Source organism: Festucalex cinctus, chromosome 7 (genome assembly GCF_051991245.1).
Source record: "Festucalex cinctus isolate MCC-2025b chromosome 7, RoL_Fcin_1.0, whole genome shotgun sequence".
NCBI classification, from domain to species: Eukaryota; Metazoa; Chordata; class Actinopteri; order Syngnathiformes; family Syngnathidae; genus Festucalex; species Festucalex cinctus.
In genome coordinates this window covers 10,970,558-10,993,430 of record NC_135417.1, presented here as the reverse complement: position 1 = coordinate 10,993,430, position 22,873 = coordinate 10,970,558, and the positions used below count along the sequence as shown (strand labels likewise).

Sequence of the window (22,873 nt, the reverse complement as noted above, 5' to 3'; positions counted from 1 at the left end):
TGTTGCGGGTCAAATTGACCCGTTTGGAAAATCTAGGGGAAAAAAAAACAAAAAACGCACACCCGACTTAAATGATTAGCGATGATACCCCCCGCTTGGCCATCATTGGCTGCAGGTGATCACGTGACATGCCACAGCCTATCAGTGCTGCAGGAAATTTGGTGCGCTCAGTGTTTGACTTTTATTGTGATGGTACGTCGTGTGATTTCCTTATTATTGTAATCTCATCAGGGCGGCACGGTGGTTTAGTGGTTAACACGTCTGCCTCCCAGTACTGAGTACGCAAGATCGATCCAGGCTCCGGCCTTCCTGGGTGGAGTTTGCATGTTCTTCTCCGGGTACTCCGGTCTCCTCCCACATTCCAAAGACATGGTGTGCTTGTGAGTGTGAGTCCTTGTTCGTCTCTGTGTGCCCTAAAATTGGCTGGCAACCAGTTCAGGGTGTACCCCGCCTATGGCACGAAGCCAGCTGGGATGGGCTCCAGCACCCCGCGACCCTTGTGAGGAAAAGCGGTTAAGAAAATGGATGGACAGCCCAAAAAAAAAAAAAAAAAAAGAAGTGCAATATGAATTCACATGGTGTTCCACAGGGTTCAATTCTGGGGCCTCTGCTGTTTTCATTGTATCTGCTGCCTCTGTGTTCCATCTGTGTGATGGGGCTCAGCGTCCTAACTGGATGATTTGCAATGACAAGTTGAGCAATTCGAGTCCAGGGCATCTAACTAACTAGCAAAACTAAAGGAACATTTCCTTTTTTTTTGCATGGAATAATAATACTGGAATAATAATAATACTGGAATTCTGTGATTCTCTTCAATGAATCGTATGTTGCATACTTGCATACCTGGTCTCTGTACTGATCGGCATGCCTCCTCTCGTCTTCAGCCTGCATCATAACCTCCTTCAGTTTCTTCTCTGTCTTCCTCACCAGCTTGTTGGCAATGGCCCGCTCTCTATGAGACAAAACAATTGTATTTTAGTATTTATGTATTACATTTTTTAAATAATATTCTCATGATTGGCATTCACCATTACTGTATGTTTTTTATTTTATTTGTACTATAAATATATACATTCAAATAATACTTTTTTTTTCTAAATATTTTGAAATGTATTATGATGTTTTGCAAAAAAAAATAAAAAATGTTTCGGTCTCTCACTGTCTCTCTTGTTCCAGTTGCTCCTCCATCGATTCGATCTTCGTCTCCAGGGCGGCGACACTGAGCCGGTGTTTCCCCCTGACGGTTCCCTCCAGCTCCTCCAGCCGCATCTTCATGTCCTTGTTATGGCGATCCAGCTGCTCCCGCGCCGCCTCCGCCTTCTGGGCCAGGGTCCTCTCGCCCTGCAGCTGCACGGTCATCGTCTCCACCTGAATGAAGCGGGACCTTGACGTTGAAGTTGCATGAATCCATTACAGCCCCCCAACATTTTAACTACTTCAAACCCAAAAACGTGTAAATACGTTTTTTAATACCTTGACCTTCCCTCCCAAAAACGTGGTTACACGATTTTTGTTTTTTCATGCAAGAGCGTACAGAAGGCTTTGATGCAGCTCCTGACATGAAGAGGTGGCTTTAAGCAATGGTAGTTCTTACAAAAAAACGACAAGCAGGTGGCAGCAGTATATAACAGATCAACAAGCTCTTTTTGACAAGTGTTTTAACCAGGAAAGTGAATATCGATGAAACTTTGCTATTTTCTAATGTTAAGTACTGTAAAATAGAAACAGATACAAATATTTTGTTTTTCCTGATGAAGAGACGCAGGTTAATTGGGCACTCCGAATTGTCCCTAGGTGTGCGTGTGAGTGTGGATGTTTGTTCGTCTCTGTGTGCCCTGCGATTGGCTGACAACCAGTCCAGGATGTCCCCCGCCTACTGCCCAGAGCCAGCTGAGATAGATGCCAGCTCCCCCCGCGACCCTTGTGAGGAATAAGCGGTCAAAAAAATGGATGGATGGATCGATGGATGGAAAGAAGAGACTCCAAACTTTCGTTTGGTAGGTTCCATGTTTTTAAAGTAATATAACACAATATTCTGTGGGCCTTACAAAATTAGTCAAAATCCTGTAAACAGCTGGGAGCAAAGGCGATTGCTTCAGTGAAAAGGGCTAGGAGTGAATGAGTTAATGTTTTTAAACATTGCACCTGCATCGCCATCTTTCTTTGTCTCTCGGACAGAAGCTCAGCATTGGTCTGCTCCTCCTCCAGCTCCTCCTCCAGCTGGCTGATTCGCATCTCTAACCGGCGCTTCTCTTCAAATAGCGCTGTCCTGAAAAAAACGCAGAGTTATCAAACATCGCCATCGGACATGAATTTGACGTCGTCGTGGCACGTCGGGAGCACGTAGCGGTACGGACTTTCCGGAGCTGTTGTTGACCATGTCGTCGGCCATTTCGTCTCGCTCCTGCTGAGCCTGTCTCCTCTGCCGGTCGGACACGGCTAGCTCCTGCGCACACAAAAGGACACCATACGTAACAACATTTGCATCGCCATATAGCAGGTGAACACACATTTCAACATCCCACAAACCTCAGTGAGCTGCAGGACTTCGGCCTCCAGGGTTTGGATTTTCTTATCGTTGTCTTTGGACTGCGATATGACTTCGTCTCGCGTAATCTTGGCCTCATCCAGCTCTCGGAGCGCCTCCTTGAGTTGACTCTGAGACAAACACGGGGATTTGTTTTATTACCAAGCATATTCGTGATGAAGGTTTGGTTGCGTGATCTGTACCTGCAGCTTCCGCAGATGCTTGACGGCCTCCTCCTTGCTGCGGCTGGACGTTTCCACCTGAGCCTCGGAGTCCTGCAGCTCCGCTTCCAGCTGTTTCTTGGTTAGCACGGCCTGGGAGCGCTGACTGCGTTCCTCCTCCAGCTGCATCTCTAGCTCCCGCACCTGGCAACAACACAGGGGAGTACAATCAGCCCCAATTAACTCATTAGCTCTCAAAAATGTATAAACATGTTCTATTTTCAATGTTTAAAGAGTCCCAAAGACGTATTTATAAGTTTTTGTTTTTTTTTTCGTTTTTTTTTCTTATGCCAGAGCATAGAGAAGGCTTTGATGCAGCCTCTCTACTGCAGAGAACGGCTGAAGAAGTGGTAGTAATTACAAAAACGGCCAGCAGGTGGCAGCAGAGTATAAGAGAACAACCAGCCCCATGTTAAAACAAGCTGATTTCCCCACAGTTCTAAGCAGATTTGTGGATAATGATGAAACCTAGCTATATTCTAATGCTAACTGCTGCACGGCGGTAACAGATAGGAATATTTCAAAATATTTCAAAATCCAGGAAAACACTTCAGTAAAAATGGCTGGGGCTGGGAGTGAATGAGTTAAAAAAAAAAAAAAAAAAGTTCTGAACGTGTTTTTCGTCTGCCTCATCTCTACCTGCTTGCTGAGGGCCCTCCTCTTCTCCTCGCCTTTCTCCTCGTTGCTGCTGATCTCCCTCTCGAACTGAGCCTTGAGCGCCTGCAGGGTGACCTCCAGCCTCAGCCTGGAGTTCTCCGCCTCCGTCAGCTCCTCCTCCAGATCCAGCGTCTGACTACGGAGGCTGCTGGCTTCTGTCTCCAGAGCCCTGCGGGTCCTCTCTAGCTCGTGCACCTGAACATAGGACAAGACGTGAATCACCTTAGATGGAGATCAGACAGAAAGGTATGAAAGAAATTTGACAAGTCTCACGTTCTTTCCCACATCATCCTGCTGGTTGACGAGCTGTTCCATTTCCATGCGAAGCTGCTTGTTGGATCTCTCCAGCTCGTCCCGCTGGTCTTGGGCTTCCTACACAAAATATTTTCATGGTTATCAGTGAAGGTTATTATAGTTTTGTCATTTTCATTTTAGTTTTTATTTCATTTTGACTTTTGTTTTTTAAATTTAGTTAAGTTTTAATTAATTTTCAATACGGTTCTGTTAGTTTGTATTAGTTTTACTTATTTTAAAAATGCTTAATTTTAGTTTAAGTTTTAGTTTCAGTATTAGTTTCCTTTCTTTTTTTTAAACGTGTATTACTTGTGCGCAATATTTAACACCAAGGTAAAATGAAAAAAGTAAAGCATTTCCTACCTAGCACTGCATTTCAGCTAAGTTAGGAGCGACGTCATCTGAAGGTGCTTTTCTATTGGCTGCTACTAGATGACGTCACTTATGCATGACACACTTTCAAACGTACTCATTCCGGTTAATATAAAAATTCTTTTGTTAATGAAATAGTTTTTTGAATTTTAGTTTTAGTTTTTTCGTTAGTTTTCATGAACTAAAATAACCTTGGTCATGAGTCATCACAATGTAGCCCAGCCAAGGGTCTTTAATCTGATATTAAATAAGGTACCTGAAGCGCTCTGGACAAGGCAAGATAACGCGTCTCCTTGTCTCGACTGTCAGCTTCTGCTCGGTCCTTCTCCTCAGCCAGACGAGTGCTCACCGCCTTCTCCTCGGCCAGACACTGCGGTAGGAGCGTGATGGTTCAGTATTGGATGTGGAAAGGCATTCGCGTGGGGAATTTTGAGGGTCTGCTCCAAACCTGGTCAAACTTCTTCTGCCGCTTCTCGAGAGCTGTGCAGTTCTGCCTCTCCCGCTGCAGGGCAAGAGTCATGTCCTCGATCTCCTCCCTGAGACGCTCCCGCTGCCTCTCCACACGATCCTTCTCCTCCTCTCGCTGCTTCTCCCTCTGGACGGCGCCGTCCAGCTCTCTCTGCAGCTTCCTGCGGGACTCCTCGCTGCTCTCCGCCGCCGTGTTCACCTCCTCCGACTGTTTGCGCATCTCGGTCAGCTGTCGAGTAGCAGCGGAAGGAAGTGTGAGTGATAAATAAAATAGGAAAGAGCCGGTCAAACATGTTGATTACAGGAAGTGCTTCAAGAGCCTGATTGGATGTTTTAGCTCAATTTGGATCAGCGCTAACATGTGCACGCTCGAGTGGGTGTGGCCAACCTGCTGAGTTTGAGTCTGAATCTGCCGGGTCAGCTCCCTGGATTTTTCCTCTTCCTCCTCCAGTCTCTCCATTAGGCCGTTCCTCTCCTCCTCCAGCGCTCGTGTTCTAGCAGCCAGAGCCAACTTCTGGTGCGTCTCCTCCTGCAAGAATTCCTGGAGGGTGGAAAGCCAAAGATTGGCGGGGAGGAATTTTATTCATTAAAAAAATAAATAAAATGTGTGCGTGTGTTACCTGTGCGTCATGAAGCTGGCTCTCCAGACTGCTGACTTCTTTAGACAGACGTAGGGATTTGCTGTCAAAGGACGACAAATTGCTGGACAGAGAGTCAATTTCATTCTGGAAGAAGACAGGAGTGAAAAGATTTGATGCAATCGTTGCTCAAATGACTTGAATCAAAGCGTCAACTTTTCCCCACCTGCAGCTTGTGCACTTTCTCCTCTCTTTCCACCTTCTCTTGGTCGGCCTGAGAGAGGCGCATGTTGAGCTCCTGCAGCTGACTTTCAGCCCGCTTGCGTCCTCGGTCGCTCTCCGTGCGGCTCGCCTGGAGGCCCTTCAGCTCCATACTCAAACTCTGCTTCTCTTCGTCCAGCACCATCTTGGCCTTGTCCAACGACTGACGCGCCTGAACGAGAGCGCAGAGGTCAATGAGACGTGTGACGCTGTGCGCGGCGTGAAGCCCGCTGGTTCAACTTTGGCGCAACCAGAGTGAGCACAGGCACGAAAGGATTACTTAATAAAGTGTTTTAATAAGATTCAAGTGTGCTTTATTCAATTTAAATGTGTTTAACGTGTGTGGGTAGGGAAAAAATAAAAAAATATTAAATGAGTTTTAACTGTTTCATGTGGGCCTTGAACATATCGTATCATCCATGATAGACGAGGGTTCACGTGCATGCACGCACGAGGCGTTTCGTTTTCTCACCCTCTTGCTGTTGTCCAGCTGCTCCTGAAGATTGTCTATGGCGGCGCTGTGCTTGACTCTGAGCTCCGACAGTTGGGCCTCGTGGCGGCGCGTCTCATCTTCCACGCAACGCTGGAGGTCGTTTAACTCCACCTCCCGACGGGACCTGCGCAGAGATGAGATGAAAGCTTATCTAAAAATTTGCTCCCCTGTTTAAGAAACCTGTTCGATTAGACTATGCGTTTCATTAAATATGTTGAAACACTGATCTCTATTATCCATCTCAAAAATCTTTTTAACATTAGGTCCTCTGAGCTAGTAAAGGACCATTCTCATTCAATTGCTTCCTCACACCCATTGTAATTCTCTCTTCACGCATCTTAACATCCTTAGGGCGCTTCCAAAAAGTTCAGAAAGCAAGTATAACATTTTAACACTTCACATCATCCGTCCTACCTGAGCTCCTGCTGGGCGGCGGTGGTGTCGAGGGTGTCCTCCAGCTCGGTCCTCAAAGCCTCCAGCTCCTCGCTGAGGTCTCGCCTCTGTTTCTCAGCCCGCTCTCTCATCCCTCGCTCGTTCTCCACTTCCTCCTTCAGCTCGGACACCTGGGACATGGCTTCCCTCATTGACCTCTGCGCTTCTGAGCGCCGCGCGCCTTCCTCCTCCAACCTTTTTTCCACAGAAAGCTTATTAAGTGACTGAGAATCTCCTTTTGGCGTTTTGTTTCAGTGCTCCGCACCGGCTCTGAATGGCGGTTATTTCTTTTTCCTTCTGGGTCAGGGTGCCCTTCAGCTCGCCAGAGACGAGGCCCATGTCGGATAGCTGCTCTTGAGCTTCTATTGCCTCCGTCTCCATCTTGCGCTTCCACTTTTCCTGCTCCAAGCGACCCTGCTCTTCACGCTTGAGACGATCTGAACCGAACACATGCATGCACCGTAATAAGCAATGACTACGGTATTGGCAGTCTCAATTCAACACCTACAGAGTAATATTTAACACTTCAAAATTGTCTCTATTGGTTCAAGCAGCACTTTTGAAAGTGTTTTTTTTTTTTTCTGATGGTAGTTGAAATGTCACTTAGTTAACACTGATCAGGGCTGATTTTACACTTGTATGTAGTGTTAAAATATTGCACCATCTTGCGTTATACCTTTTGAAGAATCATAACGAGTTGCTTACATTAACGCTTGAGATGTTATTAATGTACTACAGTGCCAATTTAAACTCCAACTTCTTTCCCATACATTGTAGAATATTGCAGCCTCTACTGTGAGAGAAAATGACTTCATGGGCCCAAACTCCTTTTGTTTGAATGTGTTTCCCAATGATAAGCAAGGAGGAGGAAAATGGCGCTGACCCATCTCTCAAACTGGAAAAGTGCAGGTGTGAAGGCCCAACTTAATTACATCCTCTGCAGTTATTCTAACACTAGTAGCGTTTTTCCACTGCAACCCAGCACCGCGCCGTGCAAAGCCAGCACGGTGTTAGCGAGCATTTTCATTTCAGCTAACAGTGTCGGAAGTGGACCGTGCCGAGCTGCTCACGGCCCTCTCGCCTACCCGGGCCACAGCGAGCCCGCAGCGAGCCCAGGACATGACGCATAACACCACGGCAGTTGATTGGGCGGTTGGTCCTGTGATGTCATCAATGGGCTTACCAGGTGCGTCCTTTTCGACAAGTGTTCGTCGTCGTCTTCGCCCCCACTGCTATCAGCGTGTATAGCCTCGGGGGCTTTCCGACGATAAAATATCGTCCTTTTCTTCACGGCGACGATCCTCCTTCCGTTGTGAGCTCTGAAGAAGCTCCACAAATAACAGAACGAGCAACCAATACCGGGCAGGGTCGTCCTCCATGACGTCTGTGTTTTGGTTATGTGTTGTTTCCCGCGCTCAACTATTATGGCGCAGCCGGTTATGCGTCACTTCCCCCTAGCGTCCCAGATGCACAGTGGGGTTGGAAATGCAGTGTGTACGTGGGTTGGGCTGGACTGGCCCACCAGCGAGCCCACCGGCGCGGTGCTGGGCTGCAGTGGAAAAACGCTACAGGTGATCAACTCTGTAAAGTAACACTTATTCTGGACCCCATTTAACTGCGAAAATGTTAAAATTACACTTCATGAGTTCTATGATGGAATAAAATCAGGTCTTGTAGGTTGTGGACACACCAAAATGTCCATATGTATACAAACAATCTAATAACATTTATTCCATTTTCACCTTCTAGGTCGGCAATGATGGCCTCTTGTTTGTTCTTGAGTTTGTTCAGACTTTTGCTCTTCTCCTCCTCCTCTGTGAGGTGTTCGGTCAACTCGTTCAGGCGCTCCTCCAGCTGCTTCTTCTCCTGCTCAACAGCACATGATTGACAGCAAGGGCAAAAAAAAAAATATTCCAACAGACAAGACAGTTTTCCGTACGACACCAACCTTGGTGAGGCGATCTCTCTGCTCCGCTACACTCAGAAGGTCATTATCCTGACTTTTGACTTTGGTCTCCAGGGAGACCTTCTCCAGCAAGAGGCGCTGTCTGGCACTTTCCTCTTCCTCAAGTTGTTCCTCCAGGTCCTAGAGGGAGAAAGTTGGAAGGAACCTCCGTTTTATTGTTCCAAACCCACCCACAATAGGTGAAAATCCACAATGAATGGAGACCATATGATGATTCCACACCTGAATGTTCTGCTGCATTTTCTTCTTTTCGTTTGTCATCTGCACGCCCCTCTCCTCCTCCTCCTCCAAACGGCTCTCAAGCTCGGTGAGCACGTCCTCCAGCTCCTGCTTGCGATTGGCCAGCCTGGACCGCATCTCCTCGGCTTCCGCAAACAGCTCAGCCTCGGCCTGCAGCTGGTCGGCCAGCACCGCTTTCTCCTCCATCAGCTAACAAGATGATGAGGTGGGGGGGGTAGCGAGTGAGTGACATTCGGGAGAAAGCTGTGTTCAAAAAGAGCAAGAAAGTTGACGTTGGCTCACCAGAATGTGTTTCTTGTCCAGGTCGGTGAAGTCCTGCTCCACTCGGGCAAGTCTTTCCTTGGCCTTGAGCAGCTCCGATTCTCTCACCTGGATTTCCTCATCCTGCCGGGTCACCTGCAGCAGCGGCTTCACCTGGCAAGCACGCAGCAAAAGTAAGGAAAACTTTTAACTTTAACGTTGACAATTCAAATATAACTCAAAGAACTAGACTATTAGCTACAGCACTGAAAAACTGTGACAGTGTCAATCAAAACTTTGCAAGGTGAGTAGTTTCAGTAGACTAGCAGTTGTTCGAACAAAGTTTAAAAGCATTAATATTCATCATATATGGCACCTTTGTGAAAAGCCGCCACCACTTCCAGTTCTTGAGTATGAGGTAAGCATGACAGTTCCTCTGCATCACTCTCAGTGCGCTCAGCTGCTGCTGTTTCTTCGTGAAGGCTCTGAGAGGAGAACAAAACATCAACTACATGTTGGGGAGCTAGTAAGGTGAAAAGTGCTTTTTCTGTGTGACTTTTGGTCAGTTGCTGATATTAATACGGATATGCTCCAGACCCACCCACCACTGGTTCAAATCTGTGATAGGGACTACATGGTTTAGTTTAGTACAAGTACAAACTTCAATCGAATATTGGGCTGTATTGCATCATTTAATGTTGTCAATTGTATTTTGCATTTGTATTAAATAACAGCAGAGTACGGTTCAAACAGTGACACGCACCTTCGCACATTCTTACAGATGACTGGCAATGCAAATGAACCGACATTTCCAGTTTCTAATTAGGCCGCGTGGCCCATTATTCATGCCATTCGCAGCATTCCAAAGGCCGCGCGCCAAATTCCCGTCAAGGATGTTCTGCTTCCCACGTCACTGGTAAGGATTGTCAGGAAGTTCAAATATTTGTGTGGCTTCAAGACCTCTTGGACATGAGAGTGTTCCTTGAGTCAAATTGTCCCACCCGGTCCCTCCCATTCGCGAGTCAGTTGCAAATACAAATTCCAAGATCCAGTCCTCCATTTTATGTGATATGACGGGTGATTTATTATTCTTCCCACATAGAGCATCACCTACTGGCTACCAGACATGTAAAAAAATATATAAATAGTGCGGTACAAACAACTCCCAGCGCCAATTTGACAGCCTCTTAGGGGTTCTTCAGATGGACTCAAAGCCATTAACAAATGCAAATAATTGTGTTTGCACGACAAATTAATTTATTTTAACCAACCCCTGAGGGCAACCACAACTACCAAATGTAACAGCCCTGGTTTACACACTGCTAGCTTTCCGTACTTGCGTGCAAGGTAGCCTCTGGCTGCACTTTGGAAGCGTATGATGGTGTCTGTGATTTTTAAGTCTCGTTCCTCCTCCAGGTGAGCCAGCACGCCGGCTCTGAAGAACACTTTGCTTTGGCCAACGCGGAACAGGTTGGGATCCAGCTCCAAAGCCTTGATCTAATGAGTAAAAATTAGGAGATTAAAATCTGTATTTGGAATGATTACATTAGTGGTACACAGGTATCACACTATCAGTATGTACAATGGCCCGGACACCACTGTTGAAAAACGACTCACCATAAGTTCGGACGCCTGTTTTCCATCCATGAAGGTGCGAGGAATAGCATTAGGAGTCAGAATCTCGTATCTGCAGGATACATTTCAGTGAGCGTGCGGTCTAGCAGGCGTGAGCAGCACGTATATGAGAGGGAAGCAGCAACACAACACTCACCTCTGTCTGAACTCCTGGAACGGGATGCGGTTAGGGAAGCCTTGCCGGCAGATACGGATCCCCTCCAGGACCCCGTTGCACCTTAGCTGGTCCAAAACTAAGTGTGGTGCCAGCTTGCCGGCCTAAAAGCAAGATCAGGAGCAAAGATATGAGTTCATTATTTTTATTGTCTGTTTTGTTCAGAGGAGTGACACAAATATGTTTGAAGACCTTTGAAAAACAGTTTTAAGGATGATTTTTTTAAAGTCTTTTTAAGGATTCTACTAAATCTTATGATTGGGCCAAGGTAGAATTTTTCACCACTTATAGTGCATGGGTCATAATGACAAAATTAAGTCATATGCAAGAGCTTTGTATCCATTCTATGTGACGTCTCACCCTCTTCTCATGGTTGGGGATGATGCAGCGCAGGAAGTTGGGGTTGGTATTCCTCAGTGTGGCCATCAGCTTGGCGAGGGACTCTTTATACAACTGGCCCACGGTCCTGAACATTCCCTTCTTGGTCTTCAGACCCGATGCGCCGAAGGTGACCGGCCCGCTGCTCTCACTTGATGACGACACCTGATCCAGGCCTATGATGCGGTCCACTGGACATGAAGCGGACAGTGGAGAAACGGTAAGACATTTCTCACATTAATGATGAGCTACAAGACTGTTATCAAAGCTCTGCACAAAGCATGTTATCAGATGGATGGACACAACGTATTTCAGCATTAGTAGTAGCCTAGTGAGTTTTTTTTTTTTTTTTTTTTTTTTTTTTTACTCAACTGAAACGCTCTAAGATGCCACAAGATGTCACTAAAGCCCCGTCTAAATACGTAGGTAAGTCGTCCAATAAATAGTGTCTCGGGACTGATTGAGAGACAAGCTTTGTATGTTGGGGTGGAGCTAAGTTTGTCTTTGGTTGTTAGTGAAGAATTGGAGAGATTTTGCCCACGTGTTGGACATGATATTAAACTGTTTTGGGATCATCATTTGCAGTTTGCATATTCAAATCTATTCTGAACATAGACAATTCTGACAACATTTTGCGTTGACATCATCTGCTTGCGCGTTTAAGTTATTCGCGGCAAGGCTTGGTATTTATCGCCGTATAATAATAAATAATTGGAGAATCACTATTATAATTACTGTCACGTATACCTGCAGGTGAACACAAAATATGGGAATGCAAGTGTCTAAATTGAGGGAGTTGTTTATTTGTCTTCAGTGGATGACGCACCCAACAACTAATTGTGGCTCGGCAGGCTACTATTTGAGGAAATACGATATACTGTCACTTAACTCATTAGAGATGCAAAATATTGCTTTACAGGCATAATTATTTATAGACATCAAATTGAAAAGTGTGCTTATTGACTAGCTTAGACTGTTTTTTTTTAATGGCACTAAATCAAGAAAACCATAAAGTAGCACAATGCTATTAACAGTGTTTGAATGTTAGTAAGCTAATATTTTTGCATCTCTGGAGCTCATTCAGGATCACATTTCTGCCTTCATTGGTTAGCATTCAACTCCAACTTGATGACGCGAGCTGTGGCGTGATCCCAAATGTTGCTTTGGCGTCTACAACGCATGAGCATGCTGCTATTTTCACACAGGTTACACGCATCACTACTAAACTGCAGGTGAGTTGCTTCACTAAAAGTGGGAGACAATACATCACACGGGTACAATCTACTGAAGGCAGCACTAATACAAAAAAATAAAAAAAAATACAGTGAACTCCTGCTATATCAGAAATTAAGCGACTATTTTAATGGATTTCTACGGTATACGGGCAATTACAAATGTATTTTTTGTGTCAGTTTTACAGTAAATTTCAACTGGGAGTGTCAAAAAAAATGTGTGAAGCAAACATGGTCTGCCTCTTTTCCACAAACGATTTTATGCCATAATCTCCCGTTTCCTGACAGTGAAGGGAGTGAGAACAGCTACCAAAAAATACTCTAAAGGTAAAAAGTGTGTTTTAATAATTTCACATGTGTTTAAAGCACAAGTAAACTAAAAGCACTGTTCATAAGGGCCCTATGTTGCGGAATTTCACTAGATAAGTTGAAAATGTATCACGGAGGTTCACTGTATTGACATACAGAGACACAGGCAGACAGAAACAACACAATCTAAGTAGAGGGAGGGCTTCATGCAGGACACACACAGTGGTGCAGAGGAACCTACTGTCGGAGCCATTTGCCTGCAGTGTGGTATAGGAGTCAAAGAAGTAGACACGAGGTAGAGTTTGAATATCTGAGGTGGGATGCAGGAAAGCAATGAGGGAAAGAGGAGTCCAAACCAGGAATGGAGAAAAAAAAAGATCAGGAAAGATTGAGTTAACACAGCAGAGAACATGAAGGAAGAGAAACAGTGAAAGCATGAAGCAAGATAAAAAAAAAATAAATAAAAAAAGGAAAATATTAAGTTAATAGAGGTTAATTTATTGTATTTGAGGGCTTTGAGAAAAAAGGGTGACAGAAATATTATTGCTCATTAATACAAGTTGAATGCATGTAAAGGACATTCGGGCATCAGTCTCACCCTCCTTCCACAACTCGGAGACAAAATGGTCAGACGACTGGTGGAGGAGAGATGCCACGTTGTCGTTCAGGGGGTCCATGTTCTTTACCAACCAGTCATTAGCCTTGTAGTCAACCTGAATGGTGCGCAAGCCAGAAAAAAAAAAGGGTAAGACACAGTATTGTACCGTCTGATGATTCTTTTGAAGTTGATGGACACCTTGCCAGCGTAGTGGATGATAGAAAAGTCGGACTCGCCGCGCGGTTGCTTGGATTTGAAGAATTTGGGATGGCTGCCTTGCTGACTGGTCAGCTTTTCCACAAACGACTGGTCTGTAGCTCGAGGGAACCAGCACTCTTCGTCCAGCAGGGCCAGAACACCAGGCGGGTTGGCCTAGCAACCAAAAGGAGACTGTAACTGCTTATATACAAATAGTTGGATGTGCATTTGATAGTAGTTGTTCCATCAAGGTGACCACACCGGTCTTTCGATGAGATCAATGCACGGCTGCAAGTCGAGGCCAAAGTCGATAAAGTTCCACTCGATGCCTTCTCGCTGGTACTCCTCCTGCTCCAGGATGAACATGGTGTGGTTGAAGAGCTGCTGCAGCTTCTCGTTGGTGTAGTTGATGCACAGCTGCTCAAAGGAGTTCAGCTGCAGGAGAAGACAATAAAAAATTTTCATTTATTCACTTCGTTAGTAAAATATCTTTCAAAATTACATATTTGATGTGAAAATATTCTCTACATTTTTTAATTTTTGTTAGTATTTTTGGGTGTCTATGGGTGATTCATTGGATTTACATCATTAGACATGGGAAAATTGTGTTGCATAATTATAGTGGTTCAAAGAAATATATTTGTTTTTATTTATTTTTTTTATGTTTAAACATTTTCTTATTTTGTATCGTGATTTAAATTAATCTTGATTAATATTTTCTTCATAATCGAGCAGGCCTACTAGAAGCCCTGTTTTTTTTTTCTCTTCCCCTGAACGGAATTTAGCACCCAATTAGCATAAAAAACCCACCAGGAAAATCTCGAATCCGGCGATATCCAGGATGCCGATGAACGAGGCGCCCTGTCTCTGCCTGCGGTCCAGAGCTCTGTTGACTCTGTGCACCAACCACCTGAACAGGCGCTCGTACGTTGCCTTGGCCAGGGCCTCAACGGCAAAGTCAGCCTGGTGGAAGACAAGACAAAACGTTAACGGCTGGATTCACCCGAAATGGGATTAATGTCTATGCATCAAATCAGTGTAGACCAATTTGGAATGTTTGTAAACAATAGGTTGCAGGATACTTGTGAGGTGGCAGAACGTGAGTGACTATCGTCAGAATTTCACAATTGCTGTCTCATGAATGAATATCCACCACGTCCAGCTATTGCCACCCGGAAGGACGTTGCGACATCCTGGCGAGTCGTCAATACCTGTTCTTTTGTTTGGGCCTTCTGCACGTACTCCCGACCCACTTTGATCCTCGGCGTCAGGATGGCTCGGGTGAACTCCAGCACGTTGATACCCAGCAGGTGGCACAGTTTCTGAGCCGCCGTGTTGTCAGGCATGGACGCCTGATCGTGGTTCTTGTCCTTTGTGAAGGTAATGTTTCCGAACTGGAGCACGGCAGAGATCACCTTCAGCATGGCTGAGAGGAGGAAGCCAACGTTCAGGCAAGGTCATCATTTGGAGCATACATATAAATGACTTGCATTAAAGCTCAACTAACACATCAGCTCGTCCGGGTTGAAGCCCATGATGGCCATTGAGTCCATGGTCTGGGTGAAGTTCTCGGCGTCACTCTGACCAGGAACAGCTATGGAACCTCCGCTGAGAAAGCGGTACTCGTCGGCAGTTCCTAAGAGCAAGTCAGCTAGGGACAAAAAAAGAGATCAGATGAGTTTAATCATCAGTGTTTACAAACTAAATTCAAATTATTTGTTCCATGACATTGAGAGTCTATTCTCTTCATTTCGGAGCGTTTCTCTTGGGTGCCTTGCTTCCAGTGTGATTAACAGGTTTCTATTTTTTTTTTTTTTTTTTTTGTCAAATCAGATTTCCACCTCTAATGGTTTCTGCAATTGTGATGTTGATAGGGCTAGTATTAAAATGTGGATTAAATTTGGTGATGCATGACCAGCCATTGAGTTTTATATGAATAACCGCAGGACATCTCCACTTTTAGGTGTTTAACTAACATACAATAGAAGTAGTTTGGTGATTTAGCCTCACATTTAGTTGCTTCTGAAGCTCCATGTAACATCTGGTAAAAGATGTGGAATGTTCGCTCATCTTTGGCCTGACGGGTGGCCCGGGACTTTTCCAGGAGGTCTTGAGTTTAAGAGTCAAGGATGTTCACATGCTGATAACATTCAAGTGGGGAAGGAAGAGCCACAATGGTCTCTTTTATCAAAAAAAAAAAAAAAAAAAAGGCTACAAAAACAACATTGACTTATAATATTCTTTAACTTTTTTCCTACTGAAATTAATTGAAATTTCATTTATCTGTTCCAGCTACGCCCCACCACAAAACAAAACAAAACAAACAAACAAACACACAAAAACAGTGGCCGAGGCTTTCTTTATTTGAGAAGGATACAGGTCTCAATGTTGGCACCAACAATGTAACCCGCCACATCAAAATTGATGCGGATGAATTTACCCTGAAAGAAAGATGTTTAAAAAATAAAAAATAAAAAAAAACCCTAATGAAGGTCAGAATGGAAAAAAAAATAAAATAAAGATCTTACAAATCTTGAAGAATTGTCATTCTTGGTGGTTTTTGCGTTACCGAAGGCCTCCAGTATGGGGTTAGCTTGCAGCAGCTGTCTCTCCAGCTCGCCCTAGATGCGCAGATACGCAAATCAGTTTAACTTCTCACACATTACAACTGTGAATTATTTTTATAGTCATCATTTTTTGTTGTAACAATGGATCTGAAGATTTAAAAATAGCTATGAGTTCTCTTTCAAGTGCAGCAACACAAAAGGATGGCCCAAAATAGCCGCCACACACACGCACGCACACACAACTCCCTCTCAAACAATAGTTCTCAATACTCGTCAGAACAATAGTCTTTCATGCATTGAGAACCACTGTTGTAGGGCAAATGTGGGCATCTTCAGCTCATATTGGCTCCGTCGCGCATGCTGCATTGCATTATTGCGGCTGTGTTGCAGTGCCAGTCCAAAGCTTATCAAGGAGCCATCAGCCACCATGTTTGCCCTCTTCATCAAACACCAAAATGCACACATGCCAACAAAAAGCATTTTTTAGCTCCATCTACCTCACTTACTGTATGGTCAGAATATTTCTTCTTACCTCTGCCAAAGAGTTATTATTTCATCAGCCATTGTTTTTTTTTTGTTTGTTTTGTTTTGTTGCAAAAACACTTGAAATTTAGTGATGCAGGTGAAATATAGGTCAATGATCAAGCCAAGAATGTTTTCCTTCATTTTTCAGTGATTTCGCACGAGTGAAGTCAGAATGCTCCAACTCGGGCTTGTGCATGTGCATACACTACTCATTTTACATTCATTCTGAAATTTCACCTGAAAGCTCACTTGTCAAAACATGACATTCTGATTAATATTACATTTTTGGAATATGTGTTATGAACCAAAATCCAGCCGTTTTTAGCCATCTCACTTTGCCACTTGCTGTCGACTGAAGATGACATCACAGTTGCTCCGACAACGGCCAATCACAGCTCACCTGTTTTCTGAAGCTGAACTGTGACTGGTCGTTACCTGAGACCTGAGCAACTGTGATGTCATTTTCACTCGACAGCAAGTGGCAAAATGGCTGCATTCTGATTTTGATAAAAACTGCTGGACTTTGCTGCTTAACTCATATTCCACTAATGCAATATTAACCAGAATACCATATTTAGACTACTAGGGCTGCATAGAACATATTATTGTAAAAAAATGTATTTTGGGTTGACTTCCCCTGTAAGTCAGCAGTCTATCACATTTGTACAGGCATATACATAGAGAGCACAACAATCAGTTAACATGATTGAAGAAAGCAATATTCTCCATGCCACCACCCAATCCCCAAAGTTTGTACATACTCACATATTGCATAATCTGAGGAATTGTGCAGAAAAGTGGAGTGATGAGGGTGGGCAGGTGAGCACATGGATGGGTTAAAGAAATGGGACAAAAAAAAGGACAAATAAGACAAATTATATGAAATTAAAAGCAAAGGTCTTGTTACATGCAAACACGACAGGAATGAGTCATTGTTGCTTAGTCGGGAGTTACTGTTGGCAGTTGGTTAGAAGAAGGTTGAAAAAAAAAAAGCACAGGACAGCGGGAAGGAGGCGACTCACCTTGTTCACGACAGTGGTGCCCCTGGTTAAGGAGCGAGAGCCATCCATCTGAGCATGTGGCAGGCCAAAGACAAGAGAAGAGGAAAAAGAGGAGCAGGAAGGAAGACGCAGGCAATAAAAGGAGGAATAAGTAAGCGAGAGAGGTGTAATCCAATGTGTCACTTTCAAATCACGACAGAGAGGTCGCGAGAGCGCTGAAGAGCGAATTATGCGTGCTCATATTTCAAACACTGAAAAGAAACGCAGTCGTAAGCACTATCACATAGCAGAGAATGGTGTCAGCACTATTTTCTCGCCTTGAAGTATCCATGAAAACTCAAAACAGCGCACAAGATTGCATCGTACCTGTAAAGCATCTTTGCTCCTGGGAGTCGCACCCTTGTGAGAGGATGCGACATGAGCCAGATACTGAATGACTTTCTTCGTGTTTTCTGTTTTGCCTGCGCCCGACTCGCCGCTGAAACACAATATCCAAAATTTATAGAGCATTGCATCTTGAAACACATTACAACCGCAAACTGGAAAGCAGAGAACACAAATGGAATTAGCCACGTCATTAATCAGTTGACGGAAGGCAAATCTAAGACTTTTTTTTCGAAGTCCATCCACAATATAGAAATATATACATTTTGCACTATCCATCTAATGACATCTTAGCGCTTGTCATTAGTGCCCGAGCCAAGATTCGAACCCAAAATCTCACAAGTGCGAGACAGATGTGCTAACTGCTGCCTTACCATACTGCCCCGACTTTGGGCCGTGTCAGCAAAATGTTTTTACAGCTCACTCTTTTTCTCAATGAGCCGTAGACAAACGCAAAAGCCTGTGACTATTTTCTTTCCCCCTGCGAACACACGTGCCGCTTTTCGGGAGATGTCGCCCACTTCAGAGAGCACGGTCTGCAGACACGTGGTGCTCTTGAAAAATATTAAAATACTTGTATACATCTTAAAATATATTGCGTAACGTAATTTTTAAAAAATGACTAAAGGATTATTTTGGCGTTTCTAAAATTGAGAAAAATAAAAAAGCACGATTCATTTCATTCCGTACCAATTACGCAATCTCATTTCTCACTATTTCTGATCTCATGCTCATATCGGGTCATTACAAATAATGCATCTTTGTTCATCTTTCCATGCTGGAACGCAATTCTCTTCCAGTACATGGCAGAAGGTACAATTCATCGGTGTCATACAACAGATTTTTACCTTTGTGTAAAATTAAACCAACTCCTATTTCATTTGTGATAAAAAGAGATTCTCATTTCACTGTACTTTTTTGGTGATTTTTTTTGGGTGGTCTAAAATAAAATAATGTTTAATGTTTAATTAATGTTTAATTAAAGGTTTCGAAACGCTGGAATAGAGGAAAAACATTTTAAACATGCACCATGACTCACACTAATGCCTGACGCACACGTGAGAGTTCACTCAAGGCAAAACAAATGCAGCAGCTATAGGCTACTCACGTGCACAGGATTGACTGATCCTCTCGGTCTATGGAAAGACAAAAAAAAAAACATTGTTAAAAAACAGACATCACACCTACTCATAAATCAAAAGATGAAGTTGACAGAGAATGCGTCCTTCTGAATGTACTGTACAGCACGTGTGAAAGTACTTGCTTGACAAGTGCAGTGGTACATTGCTAATATGAAGGGAGCTGATGTATGGAGATGATTTTTTTTTTTTTTGTTATTTATGATTGGATTATTTTTTGTGTATAGTGTCATAACTTGCGAAAACCAATCCATCCATACATCAATCCATCCATCCATGTGACATTTTTGTGGGTCTGGAAAGGATTGGTGGCAATTGAATGGGCAAAACAGAATTTGACACATGCCAGATGCTGTCAAGGTGCCACTGCAAATTCAAAATCAGCTATCTGAAGACTGCACGCCTCCTCTCGACTTCACACCTCATGATTGATCGACGATAGGCTGAGTGATTCATCCAGGCTGTGACGTTAGCTTCCCCTCACTATGCGTTCTACCCTCTGCATGCCTAATGAGAAGCACAAAAGAGGCCCTGGGCCCACTTGCTCCTCCTGGCAGCCTTCGGCCGGACATTTTTTTGGAGCCGGGCTACTCGTAACCGCTTTTGAAAACATTTCTCATGTGTTCGAGCGTGGAAGAATTCATACTGGTCCGACTGGTTTCTGTCGCCGCAGCAACACGCCTGCAGCCAACCCAGAGGGTGGTGGCGAACACATGGACCCAGAATCCGATCTGCCCCGTCCTGCTATCTCAGGAAGACACCCTGAGGCAGGCATATTGCGCAATCCACCTGCTTTGAAATGCTCTCTTTAGGTTAAAAAATATATATACTTTTTTACGGTACCTGCATATTTCAAGTATCTGACCTTTACTTGCGTATTTATTTTTCACAAGACTTTTTAATTTAACTCATTCACTCCCAGTCATTTTCAGAGAAGCAATCCCGTTCTGTTTTACTGGATTTTGACTGATTTTGCAAGGCCCAAAGAATATTGTGTTCTATTACTATAAATACATGGAATCTACCAAAAGAAAGATTAGAGTCTCTTCTTTCATCAAGAAAAAAAAAGTATATTTCTATCTGTTTCTGTTTTGGAGCACTTAGCATTAGAATACAGCTAACTTTTCATCATTATTCACAAATCTGTTTAAAACTGCGCGGAAAACAGATTGTTACAACATGGCCCTTGTTGATCTCTTATACTCTACTGCCACCTGCTGGCCGTTTTTGTAATTACTACCATTGCTTCAAGCAATCTCTTCAGTTCATAGTCTGCCTCAAAGCCTTCTGTATGCTCCAGCATAAAAAAATAAAAAATCCATAAAAAAACAACATAAAAAAACGTATAAATGTGTCTTTGGGACACTTAAAACATTTAAAATAGAATACTTTTATACTTTTTGGGAGCAAATGAGTTAATTAACTCCCTGCATTTGCACATCTATAACTTTCTACTCCTTACTTTTGTCAACATAGGCTGGTTGTTTTTTTCCAAATTAAAAAAATATATATACTTTTGTAGTTAAGCGCATTTCAGTCTGTAATTTTTACTTTTACTTATGTACTACTATTTTTTTTTTCCACAAGCATCTCTACTTCTACTTGAGTGTGGGTACGTGCGTCTTGTTTATTTATTTTCAACACTAATTAAGTATCAATCCGACGGTATAAATTCCTGTTCTCAACAACCAGCAATGAGTAATAATGTGCCTCGTACGCAGCTAGCAAAACCACTCCTTAGTGCTTTCTTTCAGGAAAAATACAATCAACTAATTTATATCCACTTTTGATAACAGCGATAAGTGACAGGAATACCACACCACGCCCTGGAATAGCGTCCACGGTGTGGCTACGCGACCAAAGATCACGTGAGCACGTGATTTAGCACCACATTCCAGTCGAGCCGAGCTGATATCGCGGACGCTGGGGGATTTGCGCCGCTGTCAGAGAGGGATAGCGGCGCTAAGTACCTTGCAGCATGCTCCGATAGGCCGCCTCCGATATGGCGTAAATGTGCGGCGGCATCTCGTGGCGCTTTTTGCCCCGATACATCTCCACAATGGACTCAGTGTAGATGGGAAGGTTTTTATAGGGGTTGACCACCACGCAGAAGAGCCCGGAATATGTCTGCAAGAACAGAAAATAGTCAGGTCGGTGTACATTTATGTGTCTTTAAGGGAGATACTAGATACTTACCTACCACAATAGCATCAACAAATACAAATTGATTGTGCAGAAACCAGCGCAGTGGTATTATTTGTGGCGACATTACATGTCAGCGGCATTGGCTACATGATTACTTAGGTTGGAATCTAGCACCCACATGGGCCTGTCATCATTAACGCACTCAATTAAGAGGCGTGTCCCAAAACCTTTGTCCACAGAGTGCGTACGGTGCATAAGGTGTTTGGGTGCGCTCACATAGATCAAGCCCGAGTAGTATCTCTCCCTCAGGTTGTGCAGCACGGAGGCTTCGTTGAGGCAGGTGAGGTCGGCCATGTCCTCCACTTTGCTGAAGCGCGGCGGGTTCATCCGCTGCACGTCCTCCCTGGACAGCGTCAGCAGCTTCTGGCTGTCGCTCAGCTCCACCACCACCTCGTCGCCGCGCTCCTCCTTGATGCTGGCCGACTGTCCAAAGAGAAAAGCAAAGACATCCTGTTAAAAACTGACATCCTGTTAAAAATGTTTATCACGATTACCCATAGATGCCACTAGATGGTGATAACACACCAGGACAAACCGCCACTTAGCAGAGTCATTTTGATTGGTTGTGCTATATGTGCGTGTAATTGGTGTGTTGCCACGGTGACGGGACCGCAGCCTTGACTGAATGACTCAGCAGGCTAACGCTAACAGTGAGAGAATTCCAGACACACAAGGAAGTGAAAGTTGTTTTATTTAACAACATGTCAAAATATGAGGGTGCATTTGTATCATGTTATCAGCTGGAGCACGAGTCACAAAGTGAGTTTGAGTTGGGCTGTGGGTGTGGGGTGTTGTAAATTCCTCGCAAAGAATTATTATGACATAAGAATACAATAAAAAAAGGCTCGTAACATTAGCTTACAAATTTTTTGAACGTTATCCTTCAAGACATTACATCATTTTTATGGTAAAAGTTGTAAAACTTTATGCCTTTATTCTCATAGCATGGGAATTGTTTCATTAAATTACAAATGCACACAAAATTACGACTCCAGTCTCGCACCATCGCCACAACTTCATTTTTGTAACGTTGCCATATTTGTTCCCCTAAAATTTGGCTAACGTGACTTTGTAATTGTGATTAAATGTGACCATACTTTAGTCTCCTGACTTTGACTTCTCGTGGCAACGCTACAAGTTTATTCTTTTTGAGTTTACAACTTTTCATAAAATTATAACTTCATTATCATAACATTTCAAATGCTTTCACATAACTTCAGCCACGTAACATTCTTTTCCCAGTAACACCGTCATAATACAGTATCAGCATTATTTTAAGTTACATTTCCAGCTATATTCTCACTGACATTCTGATTATTTTGTAGCAACAACTTTTTTCTCCTAATTCCACTTCTTTGCACAGCACAGATTATTTTTTAAAATAAAATAAACTGTTCTCATAACATTTTGATCTTATTGCAGTAACATGGCAACGTTTTCCTCATAACATGACATTAAGTAGAATTTTATTTTTATTTGTACATCATTCTTAATATTACAACTGCATTCTTGGAAGTGATTCTTTTAAAAGTGTCACTGCAATGCACTTTTAAAAAACTTTGAATTTAAAATATGCATTGTCATTCCACCACGTCTTATTCTTGTAACAATTTAATTCTCACAACTTTTTGTCTTGAGTTTTTTCATTTCAGGACAACCAAAACTCTACCGACTCTTGAGGTAACCTTCTTGGGCAATTTGCCTCATACAGACATCCTTCATCATCGTATTTTCATACATCAAAGTACATATTTCTGGACTTTCTAAGCTTGATCACAAAATCACAAGCATATCACTAA

General features: G+C 43.5%; 1 protein-coding gene and 1 long non-coding RNA gene across 8 annotated transcripts in view; one reads left to right on the top strand and one right to left on the bottom strand.

The window, feature by feature from the left end:
- LOC144021878 (uncharacterized) overlaps nucleotides 1–22,873 on the bottom strand; it is a 35,027-nt gene that overhangs the window by 5,388 nt on the left and 6,766 nt on the right. For 3 of the 7 annotated variants that reach the window (XM_077526100.1, XM_077526102.1, XM_077526106.1), the window contains exons 3-43: nucleotides 21,291–21,497; nucleotides 20,840–20,996; nucleotides 18,839–18,866; nucleotides 17,713–17,824; nucleotides 17,368–17,415; nucleotides 17,111–17,122; nucleotides 15,782–15,874; nucleotides 15,631–15,694; nucleotides 15,264–15,362; nucleotides 14,761–14,904; nucleotides 14,465–14,679; nucleotides 14,064–14,216; nucleotides 13,515–13,688; nucleotides 13,254–13,427; nucleotides 13,056–13,170; nucleotides 12,699–12,767; nucleotides 10,899–11,107; nucleotides 10,521–10,642; nucleotides 10,367–10,436; nucleotides 10,086–10,246; nucleotides 9,126–9,234; nucleotides 8,792–8,923; nucleotides 8,492–8,698; nucleotides 8,252–8,389; nucleotides 8,046–8,169; nucleotides 6,569–6,740; nucleotides 6,286–6,498; nucleotides 5,851–5,995; nucleotides 5,344–5,550; nucleotides 5,160–5,264; nucleotides 4,928–5,080; nucleotides 4,520–4,768; nucleotides 4,328–4,441; nucleotides 3,679–3,777; nucleotides 3,388–3,600; nucleotides 2,731–2,892; nucleotides 2,530–2,658; nucleotides 2,358–2,446; nucleotides 2,146–2,269; nucleotides 1,160–1,368; nucleotides 844–952 (exon numbers count right to left, since the gene is read on the bottom strand). In XM_077526100.1, coding sequence (XP_077382226.1) covers nucleotides 844–952; nucleotides 1,160–1,368; nucleotides 2,146–2,269; nucleotides 2,358–2,446; nucleotides 2,530–2,658; nucleotides 2,731–2,892; nucleotides 3,388–3,600; nucleotides 3,679–3,777; nucleotides 4,328–4,441; nucleotides 4,520–4,768; nucleotides 4,928–5,080; nucleotides 5,160–5,264; nucleotides 5,344–5,550; nucleotides 5,851–5,995; nucleotides 6,286–6,498; nucleotides 6,569–6,740; nucleotides 8,046–8,169; nucleotides 8,252–8,389; nucleotides 8,492–8,698; nucleotides 8,792–8,923; nucleotides 9,126–9,234; nucleotides 10,086–10,246; nucleotides 10,367–10,436; nucleotides 10,521–10,642; nucleotides 10,899–11,107; nucleotides 12,699–12,767; nucleotides 13,056–13,170; nucleotides 13,254–13,427; nucleotides 13,515–13,688; nucleotides 14,064–14,216; nucleotides 14,465–14,679; nucleotides 14,761–14,904; nucleotides 15,264–15,362; nucleotides 15,631–15,694; nucleotides 15,782–15,874; nucleotides 17,111–17,122; nucleotides 17,368–17,415; nucleotides 17,713–17,824; nucleotides 18,839–18,866; nucleotides 20,840–20,996; nucleotides 21,291–21,497 — 5,628 coding nt within the window. The remainder of the gene's footprint in view (nucleotides 1–843; nucleotides 953–1,159; nucleotides 1,369–2,145; nucleotides 2,270–2,357; nucleotides 2,447–2,529; nucleotides 2,659–2,730; nucleotides 2,893–3,387; nucleotides 3,601–3,678; nucleotides 3,778–4,327; nucleotides 4,442–4,519; nucleotides 4,769–4,927; nucleotides 5,081–5,159; nucleotides 5,265–5,343; nucleotides 5,551–5,850; nucleotides 5,996–6,285; nucleotides 6,499–6,568; nucleotides 6,741–8,045; nucleotides 8,170–8,251; nucleotides 8,390–8,491; nucleotides 8,699–8,791; nucleotides 8,924–9,125; nucleotides 9,235–10,085; nucleotides 10,247–10,366; nucleotides 10,437–10,520; nucleotides 10,643–10,898; nucleotides 11,108–12,698; nucleotides 12,768–13,055; nucleotides 13,171–13,253; nucleotides 13,428–13,514; nucleotides 13,689–14,063; nucleotides 14,217–14,464; nucleotides 14,680–14,760; nucleotides 14,905–15,263; nucleotides 15,363–15,630; nucleotides 15,695–15,781; nucleotides 15,875–17,110; nucleotides 17,123–17,367; nucleotides 17,416–17,712; nucleotides 17,825–18,838; nucleotides 18,867–20,839; nucleotides 20,997–21,290; nucleotides 21,498–22,873) is intronic. The other 4 variants (XM_077526101.1, XM_077526104.1, XM_077526103.1 and 1 more) reach the window with 4 other exon arrangements.
- LOC144021882 (uncharacterized) overlaps nucleotides 1–22,873 on the top strand; it is a 53,261-nt gene that overhangs the window by 28,041 nt on the left and 2,347 nt on the right. The window contains exons 8-16 of the long non-coding RNA XR_013284208.1: nucleotides 1,177–1,997; nucleotides 2,179–2,500; nucleotides 2,737–3,651; nucleotides 7,081–7,212; nucleotides 8,125–8,255; nucleotides 8,324–8,448; nucleotides 8,573–8,714; nucleotides 8,813–8,943; nucleotides 10,166–11,136. This is a non-coding gene — a long non-coding RNA (uncharacterized LOC144021882). The remainder of the gene's footprint in view (nucleotides 1–1,176; nucleotides 1,998–2,178; nucleotides 2,501–2,736; nucleotides 3,652–7,080; nucleotides 7,213–8,124; nucleotides 8,256–8,323; nucleotides 8,449–8,572; nucleotides 8,715–8,812; nucleotides 8,944–10,165; nucleotides 11,137–22,873) is intronic.